The following is a 16,415-nucleotide window of genomic DNA, read 5'->3' as shown; positions in this document are numbered from 1 at the left end:
CCTCCCTCCGTAGCACAGCCACATATGCTGCACTGCCTGCGGGAATCGGCGACCTTCTGCTTTTTGCCTAGAAAAGAAACTTTCAAGAGACGTTTGTCGGCAAATTCCTGCGCCCAAACACTCACACAGTTGGCACGCTTGCCCCCTCCGGGCCATTCCCTCAGCAGGCACCCATCCAGACTCAGCCAGGGCATTTCAGAGCAAGCAAGGTCTTTTCCTGCCTATCCTGGCTCTTTAAATGAAGACGAAAACAGCACTCAAGACAGTCAAAGTTTAATTCGGAAAAAAGCAAAATATTTTGGGAACACCGGTCACAAGCATGAGACAAACCTGCCCCACAATGGCCAACCCGGGGGGGCCTGTGGCTCTCCCTCCCACCAACCAGGGAGCCCAATTCTTCTTCCGTCCTGTTGGCTAAGCCCCACCCCGTTTCACCTAATGGATAAACCACCTATTCTAGATATTTGCAACTTCTCTGCTGCCCAAACAAATCCTAAGCCTTCCCCCACCCCCCGCATAGTCCTCTAGCTTAAGCCACGGTCTCCGCAGGGGTGCCGCCGAATGATTCGTGCAGTTTGGCCACGTCGTCACTGGAAACGCGGATCCAGCCCTCCTGGCGGACGTGGTAAAGGTTGACGGTGCCCCCCGAGTAGGCGTCCCGGTACGTGGCCTGGTAAATGGCACGGCGGGCCAGGTCGTAGGCTTCCTCCACCGAGAGGTCCGGAGAGTAGCCCCGGTCCATCACCCCGTAGGCGTAGACCGAACCGGACCCCACGGAGAAAACCGTGCCCGAGATCCGATTCCCTTCGCTGTCCACGTAGTACAGGCCTGAAAGACAGGGGTGGGGAAGTCTGGGGTTACACTCCTTGTAAAAGCTGTATTAATATAAATACCCGCCCTTCACCCACCCCAGATTATAAGATTAATGTCAAAGATGATCTCTGCAGACTTATGTTCCGTGTTGTTCAACAGTCTGCCGGCAGGGCAGATCCATCCTTTTGAGTCCCTCCAAACTATTTGGTCCCAGAAATCTTTTTTCTCTGGGCACTACACACATCCCTAGACATGTGAGTAGACAACCTGAGAAGGAAACAGGGCAACTGAAGACCAGCAGACAAGTGAGGTGATGGTGGGGGGTTATGGTATGGGTGAGAAGTGGGAAGTCTTCCAGCAAAGCAGCTCAGAGGCCCACCCTCTCTCTGAGTACCACAGGTCTCTGAAACACTGTCTGAGCAAATGATGAAGTTAAATTCAACACCCACACATGTATCCATCCACCTGTTGTGCAAGGTGGACGACTGGACTCAAGACCATCTGCTCACATTTTCTATACAAAACCCCTCCAGTACTGGTTATATGAGCTTGGAGTGTCTATCCTCCACCATCAGCAATCATGAATGATTTATAAGCTGATCCTTCATTGAGCAGGGGGTTGGACTAGATGTCCTGCACGGACCCTTCCAACTCCATGATTTTATGATTCTATTCTAAGACGCCCAAGTCTTTTACACAGACATTTTTGGGACACCATGTATTGACCAGTTTGTTTGAAACCCCTAACTCAGGGGTAGTCAAACTGCGGCCCTCCAGATGTCCATGGACTACAATTCCCAGAAGCCCCTGCTGGCAGGGGCTTCTGGGAATTGTAGTCCATGGACATCTGGAGGGCCGCAGTTTGACTACCCCTGCCCTAACTGTACAGGGTTTCCCCCCATCCACCCGCACCGGAAATAAGTCCCAAATATTCCATTATCCAAATGCTGCAAAGGGAAAAACTGTCTGCAGCAGAATTTAATTTAGATCAGAGGGAAGGATGCTAAAGGAGATACAAGATACAAGGAAATCCTGAAATCAGAGTCCTTTATCTATATGGAAGTAGGGGAAAGAACATATGATAATCGGGATATATGAGATCCAAGAGGCAAGAGGGACATGTAAGAGTAAAATGGCAGGCCCGCTGCAGAAAGAGACAAGGCCTTTGTGGCAGAGTAAAGGAAAATGAAGTTTAAATTTCAGTTCTGTATACCTTTACTTGACCACTGATTACTTGACCATTGATTTCAATGGAATGGCTTCACGAGCATTTATGTTTAGGATTGCAAACTTGCTATAACTCTGCCATCAGACTCAGGGGGAGGAGGAAGGAGAGACGATACCTCTCTTAAGTAGTAACCAGCTTGAACCAAGGGCCAGGATTGCATATACAGGCAATTTTGCCTCCTGTGATATTGCTGGGCATCCAAACACTAGAATTTAAATGCTCCTCCATTGAAGATGGAGGGAGAGGGTGGCATCCACTGAGCTGTTGAGTCCAGATAGTTTGATTCTGTTAATCTGTCAGAGGAACAGCTCCAAGTTGCCAACACTAATATACCTTTTGTCGAGTTATTGATCCCCCCGTATCTAGAAGTATACAACAGAAAGACACTACATAACAAAAGAAACCTTGTGAAGAGAATAACTGTGAAAAAATTAATTAACATGGCTTCCTTCCACTGTGAAAATGTTGTGTCATTAGCGTGGAACTAAGCTCAAAACCTGGAGGTAGGGGTATCGGAGGAGAAGAGGCTCTTTTTACTACTTGAAGGAGTCCCAAAGCAACTTAGAAGAAGAGTTGACTTTTTGTACCCCACTTTTCACTACTCAAAGTGGCTTGTAATCGCCTTTCCCTTCCTCTCCCCACAAGAGACACCCTGAGAGGTAGGTGGGGCTGAGAGAGCTCTAACAGAACTGCTGTTAGAACAGCCCTAACAGAACTGTGAATGGCCTGACGTCACCCAGCAGGCTGCATGTGGAGGAGCAGGGAATCAAACCCGGTTCTCCAGATTTAAGTCAGCCACTTTTAACCACTACACCACACTGGATCTCAGTGGTGCCACAAAAGTCTTGGGTATGAGAGATAACTGCAAGGAAACACGGAGAGGGAATTCTGATGGGCAACCAGGACCTTCACACTCAAACTACTTTGTTATAGAGCAAATGTGAACTAGTGGAAAAATAAGCCCTTCTGACAGGCAGGGCTGTCACGGGAACCTGGGGGCGGGTTTCAGTGTGCCTAAAAAGATACCATGAAATGCAGAGTGAAGTTTAAGGCCAATTCAGATTTAGCAAGAAGCGGTGGAAGCTGAGGCAGAGTTAGGCAAGCTGAAAGGCAATGCGGGGGGTCCCCTCACCTGGCCCTCGCTTGTCCCAGCCACAGATCATGGTGCCCATAGACAGCCCCATGCCCTTGTACTGATACACCATGTTGGCCAGCAGTTTGGAGGCTGCCGCCACCGAGATGCGCTCCTTGTTGCGGAGTTCGTAGATGCGGCACTGCCGGGCCAGCAGGCGCTCCCAGAAGCTGCAGTCTGCCGCGCCGCCCGCCATGGTGCCCAGGAGGTAAGGGTTGATCTCGATGACCTTCTTCACCGTCTGGGATGCGATGTAGACTCCCGCCGTGGCCCGCGAGTCCACCGCCACTATCACCCCATGCTGGAACTGGAGGAGGGAAGGAAGAAAGGGGGCAAGGCCGTGAGCAACCCAAGAAATAAAGCCCACAGGGAGTCACATGGGCCAGGAGATAGGGCAACTGAACAGATTGTCTGTCTGCAAGACCAATGTGAGAGATACATTAGCCTGGTGCCCACTGGCAAGACAGAATGTGTTATACAAATTAAGGCATCTCTCAGATAGACGCACTGGTCAAAAACTACTGCCAGGTTTAACATACTTACGTACTCCTCTGTAGTGAGGAAGTTACAAGTAAGACCAAATTCTAGACACATCTAAGTGAGGGTCCATGTAGTCCTGCATCCCATCTCACACAGTGGCCAACCACAGGGCAGAGAGGCCAAGGGCCTTGCCCTGGCATGAAGACTTTCCTGCCTCTGAATGTGGTAGCCACTGACAGACCTCCCCTAGTTCCCCTTGAATGCTGTCTATGCCCTTGCAATTTTCAACTCGCAATTTTTATGTGGGAGTCCCCACACAGGCAAAACACTGGGAATCTGAAAACCTAGGAACACATTTCTTTTAATAACAGTTCGGTGGAAGCCAGGCAAAAAATTGCATCTCCCCCAAAACTCTCTGCTGTCAAAAAAGTCCAGAGTCAACATGCTCACTACTTCTCCATCATTTTCACTGTAGCCACAAGTATGTTTAGAATAGCAACTAGGGCTCCATAGTAGAGCATTTGCTTGGCAGACCAAAGGTCCAGTTCCCAGCATTTCCAGTTATCCAAAATCTAAGGTTGCTAACCTCCAGGTGGAACCTGGGGATCTCGAATTGCAGTTCATCTCCAGACTACAGAGATTAGTTCCTTTGGGCTACAATGCTATGGAGTCCACCCTCTGCATACTAGCTCTGGGAGGTCAGAAGACGGTTCAGTACTGAGACTGTTGATATCAAACTGGTCTTAATAACCTTAACTTTAAAATTTATTTCATTACATGTATATACCGCCCCCCTGCAGCATATCATTTCACTTTTAACTAAATTTTGATGGTTTTACTGTATTGTTTAAATGCTGCAAACCATCCCAAGCCAGCTTGCTGGGAGAGCAGCATACAAATTAAACAAATATCCATGAAAGACTTAGTGCCTGCTTTCTTTTCTTGTAAGGTCTTTCTCCTTCTGCATGAAAATAATATTTTTGAAAAGCAAAACTCCAATGCCCCAGATCCTGTTTGGCTTCTGCACTAGGCAGGTACAGGTGATCTCACCTGCCCCCACCCCCAGCACCATCCCTGCTAGACCTCGTTTCCAACACCCCCCAATCCCAGAAAGAGCCCCGGGAATGGGGGGCACCAGAACCCGAACCTGGTCCCCGCAGGCCCCACCTTGAAGGCCAGCGTGGTGGTCCCGTGCAAGAGCTCGATCTTGGCGTCCCCCGCGGCGGTGCCGGGGCAAGGGGCGGCCAGGGCCAAGGGCAGGCCCGAGGCCTCCGCCCCCTTCTCTCCCCCGCCGCAAGCGCCCAGCGCGGGCGGCCGGAACTCACAGCCGGCGCCCAACCCGAAGTACCCGGCCCGGTTCACGGGCTGCTGCGGCTCCAGCAGGCTGGCCAGCGCCATCTTGGAAGCGGGCGGGCGGCAGTGACTCAGGGAACGGCGTTCGGCGCGCCGGCTATATAAGCTCCGGCCGCCATTTTGAGCGAGGGCAGCGAAGGCCGGGGCGGGAGGGGATGACGTTGCGAGAGGCGCCGCGATATTCGATTCCTTAAGGGGAGGGCGGACGGCTGCCAGGCCGATGAGAGGGCGCCATTTTAAGTAAGGGCAAAGGCTCCGTTGGAAAGGCCGCCCGGGATGAAGCGGCCGAGCTGCCTTTGTCTTTCGTCATGGAATGCGACAGCGACCTCCTCATGGACTCCAGAGACTCATGCACTACAATTCCCATGAGCCCCTGCCAGCACCATGCTGAGCGGGATAGAAAGGCTGTCCTGCAGGGGGCATCAGAGGAGATGTCTTTTTAGCATAGATAGGATAGGGACTTAATTATCGCCTCCAGGATCTGATTCGCTCAATGGGAAACTTCCTGCTTGTTTTAACAACACTTCCTGCCTGCTTGCCTCCAGAACAGCAGTTGAACAACGGAAGAATGTCTGCAGACAGCAGTTAGCTAGTCGGGTCTTTCTCTGTCTTTCTATAAGTATTTGCTTCTCTTCACAATAAAAAGATATTCTATTCTTTAAGCAGCTTGGTGCTGCACCCTCTCTGCATATTCCAGCTCTGGCCCTCCCTCCCCAGATTCCACCTCCAAGGAATTTCCCAAATTGCAGTTGACAATTCTAGTTACTCCTTTGACATGATGACCAAATGTATGTTAAACAAATTTCACGATTACCAAATATACACTCTTTAGTATATTTATTAACCATTCCCTGCCATCGAGTACATAAATTTGACTTGAGTCTGCCGTTTCCCACTGTTAGGACCACATTTGCACTTAAATTTTTGCCAAAGAATTCATATATCGTATTTTACTCTTTCTGTTTCCATTCCCTCCACATTCCCTAAGTGCTCCCTATGCATCAAGAAGGGAGAGAAGATGGCTACGTAGGCTTCAAACAAAACAAGAAGTCAATCCCATCTTCGTAGAGAATTGCGATTTCATGCGCCTCTGTGCTAAACAAGGGCCCCTGGTTGACATTCTGGCCTGATATTACTGTCTAGGAAGACTGAAGAGATTCCTGCAGGTCTCCAGACCACCAACGCCGTCTGTCCCTGTTCATTTATTTCATTTATTTAGTTATACTTGCATTTCTTCTCCGCCCTCTCTCTGGAGACTCAGGGTGGATTACAAAAAAGTAAATATCAATATAGGCCGGCTGTGTCTCTATCTCTCTCTATATATAAAGGCAAAATTGCATAAAATCCAATACAAAAATAGAAATTGCAGTTCAACTGAATGCTTTCAGACATTAAAAACAAAATGTAAACGCTTCGTTTCCCCAATTCTCTGTGTTATACGGCAAAGGGGCATGTGTCAAACGAACCGTTTAATTGGAGTCTGATTCGGCAGATTCTGATTGCTACGATATTTTGAAAGGGGTACAGAATCTTTCCTGGGGAACGCAACCGAACTGAACATCTAGAATGGCCAACAGTGTCTAACCGAATTTAGCTTCTGCAGTAGCAAAAGCCCTTATTGAACGGTAAACTCTGGGGGTGAAATGCCGGAGCCAAGAGGACGAGCATTTTATTTTTTCAAAATCCCAGCTCTTTCTGCTGCGGAATCCCGGCTTGAAATGCACTGTTTTTTCACTCCCCCGGTCACACTCCGTCCCTGTGGCACATATTCTGTCCTCCCCACCCTACCCCCAAATTCTGGATTGACGCAGCTGGGGGACGCGGCGTTGCATTTTCCTGGGAAACGCAGAAGAGGCAGCAGAGGGTGACAGCCGCTGACATGGCAGCATCCCCTTTCCCTTGTGGGGTGGGGAGTGATAATAACCCTCTCTGGGCTGCGGACCAGGAGAAACATGCAATCGCTTGATGCTGCTGGCGGTTCCGTGCCCGGCAATGCAGATGCTAAGGACTAAGCAAAAAAGAAAGGGGGGGGTCTATTCTGAACGAACTTGCACGTTGCAAAAGCATATTTGGTACGTCTGACGGTATCAGTCCAGCTGTCAGCCTGTTCTCAGAGATCGTCCCAAAGCTGCTTCCCCTGGAGCTCAGATGCGAAAGCTGATTGTTTGCCTCCACCACGCCTGGCTTCTGTAGAAAGAGTCAAACGACGCTGCGGCAACCAAACATATATTTCGGTTCCATTCGGCGTGCAGGCAGCCCTGTCCCAAGGACACCGAGCCAATAACAGCAGACATCACCACATTTCATCCCACAGGTTGTCATGATGTTTTTTTAAAAAAACAGAGAAGAAGTCCTTCTACTACAATTGGATTTTCAGGAATGGGAGGGGTTGAATGGCTGTTTCCATAGTCGATGATTTTTCATGCCACTTTCACTGCCAATATGAGTGAAAGCAGAGTATCCACACCGTAATTTCCCCCCATACTTTCCTCGCCTTCGCTGCTTGTCGCTGCTGCCTCTTTCCCACTTCCCTGGAGGGCTTGAAGAAATACTGGCAATAAACCTTTAGCATTAAAATGTTATAACGCTCTGCCTGGCAGGGTCTTTGGATTCCCAGCTATCGTTTCTTCAGAGTAAAACCCAATTGTCCTTTTTCATTGTGGAGATATTAGGGGAAAGGGTGTAGATCTGCAGTGAAAGTGGCTAAAGACTTCTAAAAACGAAAAGTGCGTATTCAGAGGAACCAGTTGATAGATCCTTAAAGCACTATACCAACATGTCAGTTACCAGTTTTTTAAAATTTTCTCTGGTGTCAGGGAAGAATGGCAGGATTCGGAGAAGGAAAATGTTGCGGATGCCGGTGGGACCTTTAAAAAGCACATGTAATGTACACAGCTCTTGGATTACAATCTTTCAGAAAAAGATAAGAAGAAACCAGGTTCAAGGAAGATCACGGCAAAGCAAGACAAACCCAGGAAATGGACAATTAGGGGTCATGTTGTGTAGAAGCTCCGAGAAACCTGCTTAAACTTAGAAACCAGAACACAGCACAACCTCTGCATGGAAGCAGCTAATGAGTCCACATCTGAATTTTCCCCACTAAGAACTAAGCAATCATCTATTCTGAGCAAAGCTGCACACCACAAAAGAATATTGGGCACGTCTGGCAGCATCAGTCCAGCTGTGAGCCTGTTCAAGGAGATCATCCCAAATCAGCTTTCCCTGAGCCCGGATGTGACTGTTTTGCCACTCACAACGTTGCCTTCTCTTTTTTGCCATTTGCAGTTAAGGCTGTGGTCCTGGACACTCTTACTTTGGAATAAACCACACTACACTCAGCCGGAATCATGCTCCGGGTAAACTCATCTTGTGACCCTAGCGAAAACAACACCTAGCGAGAACAAGTCGCTACCTGCCACCTGGCAAAGCAATTTTCTGGCAACGTAATCTGCTTGGCCGCCCCTCTTCCTCCTCTGAAGCATGTCCCTTACCTGGCTCTTAATTCCCACCAATCTGCTCTGGGATGCCTCCCCCAAGCGACCCCTCGCCCTCTTCTTATAAGTCCTCTTCTCCAGTTTCTCCCAGCTCTCCAAGTTTCACCAATGGCTCTCCAAGACGTTCTGGGTCTGAATCGCCTCCCGCCGCCTCCCCCTTGGCCTCTGCCACCCCCTGGCCGAGCGAGGATCCCCCCACCCTTCTTGCTGTCCCACGGCACGACGACTCTGGCTTTCCGCTGCAGCCACGGGGTGGTCGTGGCGGCAGACACCCGCTCCTCCTGCGGAGGCCTCATCTGCGATCCGGCTTCCCGGAAGGTCATCCCTCTCCACCGCCACCTGATCGCCACCACGTCCGGAACCTCTGCAGACTGCTCCACCTGGCTCCGTCTTCTGCGCTGCTCCCTGCGCCTGAGGTTCCTCCATGAGGGGAAGGAGCCCAGCGTGGCCGGGGCCGCCAAGTGGCTAGCACAACTTTTGCACGGATGCCACAACAAAGACCTCTGCGTGGCCACCCTACTGTGTGGCTGGGACCACACGGGGCCCAGGCTGCATTACGTGTACAGCGACGGGACTCACTTCCCCGGGGATGTCTTTTCGGTCGGCTCCGGATCCCCCTACGCCTACGCTGTCTTGGATGGGGCCTACCGCTTCGACTTGCCGGTCGCGGAGGCTTTCGCCCTGGCCCGCCAAGCTGTCGCTCACGCCGCCCACCGAGACGCCTACTCGGGAGGAAGCGTTGACCTCTACCACGTTCGGCAAAGCGGTTGGGTCTGTGTCTCCCGCGAAGACGTGGGCCGATTCTACCCCGCTTTGGGGGAAGCGGCAGAAAAGGAAGAAGGGCCCTCTGAAAAAGAACAGATCGGGCTAAACTGATAAGGCCCCATTTGTTCCAGCAGGAAGCCACAATCACCCAGATTGGGAAATCAATTAATCTGGTAGACTACGGGAGAGGAAAATTGCTTCTCAAGTGCAAGGGGTGGGGAAAGAAAAACCACGAAGGACTAAACTGGTCTATTAATAGGAATCCCCACCCCACTCCCAAAAAATACAGTGTAAAATACTGGCCTAGTGTATACCTGCACAGATAATCTTGTACCAGAAGTATGCAGGATGCAAAGGTGAAATGGACATTTTGGTGACAAACTATGAATCAGAAGGTGATATAATTCACGGGACAAGAGCAAAAGACTCCGGCATCCTTTGTGATAAACAACCCTGGGCCAGTATAAACCAGCAGGATCAACTTGTTGGACCGATTCCGCCAGTATGGAGCAGATGGCAACCGCGGCATCCATTACTCCAGCGAATGCCTTTGGGCCAGAGTAAACCAGTATGGAGCAGCCTTTGCTGATCTGAAACCTCAAATATACGGCACGGATCGGCTGAACCCAGCCGAGTACCGTATGCTGCCCCGAATCAACCAGGCGCAACCGGCCCATTTGAACGGCGTGAAACGAACATCAGGACGGGGATGGCAGAACCCTGGCGGAGTCGGGAAGGCCTGGGATAAATCCGTTTGCGCGGCTGAGTCAATTCTGCACGGATTGAGGAAGCAGCCAGCAAACATCGCCGGGGAACTAGCACGGTTCACTCTCGGCCTTGGCAGACCAGTGAACGGAGGAACCAAACGCAACTGGAACCAGCGGAGTCCAGTAAAAAGCCGGTCGCCGCAGCGTTTGACAAATAATCAGATCCCAGTCTGGCAATTTCAGTCCCCGTCCCCTCCACAGGCTGAGAAACGTGTCACGGGGAAGCGCTGGGAATGCGGCGGACGGCGATAAACGCACATTTATCTCTCTGTCGCCGGCTCTATCTCGTTCTATCTCTCCGCTTCGGTGTCCTTCTGCCCACCCTGCCTCAGCGTCCGTCATCTAATTATGTTTCCCCTTGGCATTGTCTGCCAGGCGCCGGCAAACGTGCGTCCCTCGTCTCCCACCCCTGTCTCTCGAGGCGAGCGAAAGAAGCGACGGCGAACCCAAAAACGGGCGAGCTGCCTCGCCCTGGCACCACAGGGGCCCCTGCCCCTAGAGTGCCCCCCAGTGGTGACGGCAGAGGCGCAAACCCCAAAGCTCATTTCTATTCCTGGCATACTTGTCTGGGGCTGGCTCTGTCTTGGAGATGCGGTGCCATTGTCTGCCCTTATCTTAATTGGCATCTCCTGGCCGTGGCGGCAGGGCTGGCAGAGGGCCTGTGCCTCCCCCACCCCCTTCTCACTCCTCCAGCATGGCCTGCCTCGCTCTGTCGCTCCCAATCCGTCTGCTTTCTCCCGCCCAGCTCTCTCCTCCCTGTCCTCTCCATCTGCTCCTTCCTCTTTCTCTCCATCGTCTTCCCTCGCACCTCTCTCCTTTGTTTCAGGTGAGTTTGTGGGGATCTGAGAGGGGGGTCCACGGCAGGTTTGTCCTCCCTGCCCGCCTCTGTGGTTCCAGCCAAGACCCCGGGCCTCAGGTGCAAAGAGGGGAGGGGGTTCATCGCACCTTTCCCCTCCTTCTCCCTGCCTGAGTCTCTCCTCCTCAGCCTGCCGTCTGGCCATTTTGGAGCGGTCTTGTCATGGTTCAGTAGGTAGAGGGGAGACATCAGTGGGGCTGGTTCCAGGTGCTTCTGCTGTCCCTCCTTCTCCCCCTTTTGTAGAATCATAAGAGTTGGAAGGGGTTCTAGAGGCCAGCCAGCCCAGCCCCCTGCTCAAGGCAGGATCAGCCTAAAGTCTCCATGAGAAGTATCGGTCTAGCCACTGTTTAAAGACCGCCAGTGAGGGGGAGCTGACCACTTCCTCAGGCAGCCCCTTCCACGGCTGAACTAGACTCCTAAAATCCTAGAGTTGGAAAGGGCCATGCAGGGCACCGTTCTCTCTCACCCTTTGTTTAGGGTTGCCAGTTCCAGGTTGGGAAATACCTGGAGATCTGGGGGGGGGGAGGAGCTTGAGGAGGGCGGAGCTTGGAGAGGGGAGGGACTTCAATGGGGCAGGAAACCATTTTCTCCAGGTGAACAGAACCCTGTCCCCAGAGTTCGCCTGGAGAGAGAGAGAAAAAGCGTCGCTTTTAATATTCAGCTCAGAGGCGCGGTGGAATACTTCTGAGGAAAGGATTGTAAAACACCCTGAAAGCAACATTTAGCCGGAGAGCTATTCAAGGGTGTTTTTTGTTTCAAGGAAAACAGTTTGTTACTCTCAAGTACCCGCGTGACCATCTCCGGAAAAACACCGCTGCTGTTTCTCAAGAAGCATTTGGTTTCCATTTCCAGAAGAACCTTCTGTTATTGTTTCAAGTATATCTGGTCTCAATAAAGTATTTCAAGGGGATATTTGTTTGCCTGGCACAGGATCGCTTTCTGACCCCCTTAGCAGCCTTGCCTCTGCTTCACTAGCTCTTCCTCCCTGGTTTCCTCCACCCTTCCTCCGAAACTCCTGCAGCAGGGCCAGATCTCTCACCAAGACACCCCCAGGGCAGCACAGAGAGGAGGGCATGGGATGGTTCACTGGCAAGAGAGGTTGACTTGCCATGAGAAGTTATTTTGGCATCCTTCCCTAGGTTTAAGTCACTGACAATTGCGGGCCGGAGAGGTGACAGGGGTGACAAAATATGTTGAATTGTCCCTTCTCATCATGTCTCAGGCAGCCAAATCTAATTTGGGAGAATCCTGGGGATTAGGTGGCCATACCTGGGGAAGGCTCTCCGAGACCAGGGGTGGCCAAATCGTAGCTCTCCATGGACTACAGTTTCCATGAGCCCCTAATTGTAGTCCATGGATATCCGGAGAGCCCCAGTTCGGCCACCCCTCTCCTAGACTGCGGTATGCCACAGAGTCTATGCTCAGAAGCTGTCTCCACACGCCAGGGGAACAGATCTCTGTCCTTGAAAGTAGTCCGGAGATCAGCGGTCATTCCGGAAGACGTCCAGGCCCCACCTGGAGATTGGTAACCCTAATGACTCCTGGCCCCTTCCACTCCCCTTTCCTCCCTCTCTGCCTTTCCCGCTCCCCTTTTCCACGTGGCCCTCGTCGCCAAGGGAGGCGGTGCCCTGACCTGTCCGTCACAGCTCTGGCTCCATGGGGTGTCAAACCATTAGCAGGCACCGCAGGGGAGGGGGGTGGCAATTATCAGCACTTTAGCTGTTTCACGCTTGGGTGGCGGCTACACCTTGAGGCGGAGAGGCAGGGAGAGCGAAGGAATGAAAAAGTGTCTGCGAACGAGTACAGATGGGAAGGGAGGTGTGGGAGGCAGGGGGAAGGCAAGCGGATGAGAAAAGAAGGCCCGTGGGGAAGGGGAAGGAGGGCCGGGAGAGGGTGACTGGCAGAATGGGAAAGGGGCAATGCAGGCGTGCCCAGAGGGAATGGGAAAGGATTAGATGGGATGTTTTTTTATTCCCTGCTTTTATTCTCTGAGCCAGGGGTAGTCAAACTGCGGCCCTCCAGATGTTCATGGACTACAATTCCCATGAGCCCCTGCCAGCAAACGCTCATGGGCATAGTAGTCCATGGACATCTGGAGGTCCACAGTTTGACTACCCCTGCTCTAAGTAGTTTACAATCGCCTACCCTTCCTCTCCCCACAGCAGACGAACCAAGGGGGACCGGCCCAAGGTCACCCAGCTGGCTGCCTGTGGAAGAGCAGGGAATCAAACCCGATTCTCCAAATTAAAGCCCACCGCCCTTCACCACGGCTCCACTCCGGCTCTCTAAAGTGTCACAAATGCAGTCAGGATACGGGGAAAGGGCCAAGAGAAAGACAGAGAGAAATGCAGGCCAAGAGGAAATCTGGGAAGAACAGGATGAAGGATGGGAAGGAATCCCAAGGATGGGTGATGGCTGCGCACAGGAATTAGATGGGCTCAAGCGAAGGCAGGTGAGGGCAGTGGGCCAGCGAAGGCCGAGGGAGGGGAAGGGATGGCTGGTGGAACGCCAAGAGGACAGGCCAGCTGAGGAATAACCAAGGAGCTAATGGTACAAAGGAAAGAGCGTTTTTTGGGGGAAAGTGTCAGCAGAGGAGGGCAGGAACAACGGAGAGCGATGGGAACTGAGACTGGGAAGGAGATGGGGACGAGAGGATGGCGGAGGAGAGCGGGCAGAGGCAGCGGGAGGGGAGGACCCAGTGACAGGAAGGGCAAACAGGCTCGGAGATAGAAGGAAGCGGCAAGGAGCCAGCCACAGAGCGGCCCTGGGATAAAAGGAGGGAGGAGCAGGGCCGCTTGCTCCATGCTCCACGGTCCCCTCGGAAGGTAATTAATATTCGTACAGCGCTGGGCACCAAGGGGGCAGGCCCGCCCTCCTCATTTGCATATAAATTAAAGTACAGGCAAAGACACTGCAGCCAGAAAAGCAATCAGGGCCCTCGCTCGGCTCCATCCCCACCAGCACCTGCCCAGGCCGTCGCCCTGCGAGGCATCCTGCCCCAGGGTAGCCGCTGGCCTCGCCCCCTGCAAGCAGAACATGAAGCATCCGGGCCTCCTGGATGCCAACCTCCTGGCGATCGCCTGGAGTTACAATTGATCACCAGGCAAGAGAGATCAGACCCCCAGAGGAAACGGCTGCTTCGGGGTGGGGTGGAATCCCTATTTCCTCCCCCGCAGCTCCCTCCCATATTCTGCATCCCACCCCCTAAATCTCCATCCATTTCCCAAGGCACAGCCGGTAACTCTACCCTAACCCACAAGGGAGGTTTGCTGCCATTCCCCAAACCCACCACATGCAAATCTGGCACCTGATGGTTGGGGAATTCCTGAGGGTGAAGCCTGTAGAGGGGGGTGTTGTAGAGAGGGATGGGGCCATGGCCATGTAAAGTGCTACACAGACCACCCCTAAACCTTGTCATCAGGAAGCCAGTTGAAATTCTGGGAGATCTGCCCACGGTACCCAGAAACCCCAACCGGGGCGAGAACCCCAGAATGTGCCATGTCATCATCTCGCCCAGTTCATGACCCCAAGCAGGACCAGTGGCCGCTGCAGCCACGCGGCCCTTCTAAGCACTGTCATAGTCCCCAAATAATCCCCTGGTTCATGACCGCCTCAACTCCAACACGTCCAGAAAAATCACCTGCCAGGTGTGGAGCCGGATAGATTTGCAGGGTATTATTAATTTATCCTTTATTTATTATTTATTTATTTTATTTTATTTATCATACTTATATACCGCCCTCCCCGTAGGCTCAGGGCGGTTTACATCATAACAAAGAACAATACATAAAACAGTCTATAAATCATAAAGATGGCGGCCTGGGGCACCCCTCCAAGGGAGGACTGGACAGCATTATACCTCCTAGGATCCCTCCCCTCCTCAGACTCCACACACACCCCTTAAATTTCCAGGAAAGTGTTGGCAACCCTAAGAGCATGGCAGGGTAACTTCAACTGAACTGCTTTAGGATGCTTAGGGCTAATCCTGCGTTGAGCAGGGGGTTGGACTAGATGGCCTGTATGGCCCCGTCCAACTCTATGATTCTAGGATTCTATGGCCTGTATGGCCCCTTCCAACTCTATGATTCTATGATTCTAGGATTCTATGAACAGTCTTTCCCTCTGTCTTTGCTGCGTTGGCCAGCCCAGGGCTCCCAGACCCATTTATTACCCGGCTTAAGGGCTTGGCAATTATTTAGGGCGTCTGTGCCGGCGTGTGCTCAGCCTCTGCCTCACTGCAATAATATCACAAACGGTTTCTGAAAGGGGACATTATTGTTTCTTTCCCCGTTGACCTGCGGGGCTTACGCCTGGCGGTACACTGCCGAGAAGTAAACAGCTTTCTGCAAAAATTATTGTGTTTAAAAAAAAACACACACAAACCCAACAGCTCGCCCTTCTGCATCAAGGTGGCCGAGTGCTGTCCGGATATGCCGAACCGCCAGGCCAGCAGTTTTGATCCCCGGTGAAGAGCAACTCCAGCGTTTTGCAAAGAAGGGGCAACTTTGGTTCATTTCCTCCCCTGTGGCATTTTTGATTTCCAAGCAGCGGGAAGAAATGCAAGTCTCTGGAGGGGGGGAGACCGAGGGGAGGGGAAGGGAAGGGAGAGGCAAGGGGGGAAAGGCAGGCTTATTTGGCTGCCCCCAGGTGCCCAGATTGGGGAGGAGTTGAGGAACAGGTCAGGAGTCAAATGACTGGGGTGAGACGCTGTGGGGAAGAGGCCAGAGCGTAATTGGGGAGAGAGCTGTAATTCTGGGGGGCAGAATTCCCCCCGAACAGCCACCTCAGAAGTCGCCTGCTCTCCCTTTGGCGATACCCCTAAACTCACTCTGAATTCAACCTCAGGGCCATTCAAGTACTGCGTTGTTGTTGTTTTTAATTCGAGCCCCCGGGGGTTGTTTTTCAGACCCTGAAAGGCCTCTCCATCCGACTTCATCGGTAACCTGAGGAGAATCCTCTGCTGGCAGGGTTTTTTTTCATACCAAATTGTGAGCAGCCAGGTCCAAAGGCCACGAAAGGCAGCCAGCGTGAATACATCAGCCTGTCTCGGAGGCGGCATCCCACACGTCCAGTCTGTTTTGGTGTTTTTCAAATTTGGGATCAGAAGGACGCAGGGAAAGAGATATTTGGGTACCCACTCCTCGCAACGAACCTGGATTCGAGGCTTTAGGATTTGACCGCCTGAGCATATTTCAGCGGAGACTTCTGGTGCATCTGTAAAAAGGATGCCTGGCCACAAGAGCCAGATTGGGGTCTGAGAGGCCGAGATGTCCAGAATGATAAGTTTTTGAGGGCCTAAGCCCCTTTGTCAAACAGCCAAAGGTTCCCTGTGTCAGAGAGGGAGCTTTGAGACTCGAAATCTTAAAATCCCTGAAAATCTTGCAGGCCTTTGAGGTGATACCAGCTTGGTGTAGTGGTTAGGAGTGCGGACTTCTAATCTGGCGAGCTGGGTTTGAAACTGCGCTTCCCCCAAATGCTGCCAGCTGGGTGAGCTTGGGCCAGTCACAGCACTGATAAAGCTGTTCTG

The 16,415-nt window shown here is 52.1% G+C and overlaps 1 protein-coding gene and 1 pseudogene across 1 annotated transcript; one reads left to right on the top strand and one right to left on the bottom strand.

Annotated features, from left to right (window-relative positions):
• Positions 1-257: 257 nt before the first annotated feature.
• Positions 258-5,127, bottom strand: PSMB5 (proteasome 20S subunit beta 5). The gene is made up of 3 exons (XM_077314288.1): positions 4,821-5,127; positions 3,174-3,480; positions 258-828 (listed from the first exon to the last, which is right to left on the bottom strand). The coding sequence occupies exons 1-3, from the start codon at positions 5,049-5,051 to the stop codon at positions 530-532; spliced, it is 837 nt and encodes a 278-aa protein (XP_077170403.1). The 5' UTR covers positions 5,052-5,127; the 3' UTR covers positions 258-529.
• A 3,475-nt stretch (positions 5,128-8,602) lies between these two features.
• LOC143826515 (proteasome subunit beta type-5 pseudogene) lies at positions 8,603-10,284 on the top strand (annotated as a pseudogene).
• Positions 10,285-16,415: the final 6,131 nt, after the last annotated feature.

This window comes from Paroedura picta, chromosome 16, assembly GCF_049243985.1.
Source record: "Paroedura picta isolate Pp20150507F chromosome 16, Ppicta_v3.0, whole genome shotgun sequence".
NCBI classification, from domain to species: domain Eukaryota; kingdom Metazoa; phylum Chordata; class Lepidosauria; order Squamata; family Gekkonidae; genus Paroedura; species Paroedura picta.
The sequence above is the reverse complement of the archived record's forward strand: the minus strand, read 5'-3'. Positions and strand labels throughout refer to the sequence as shown.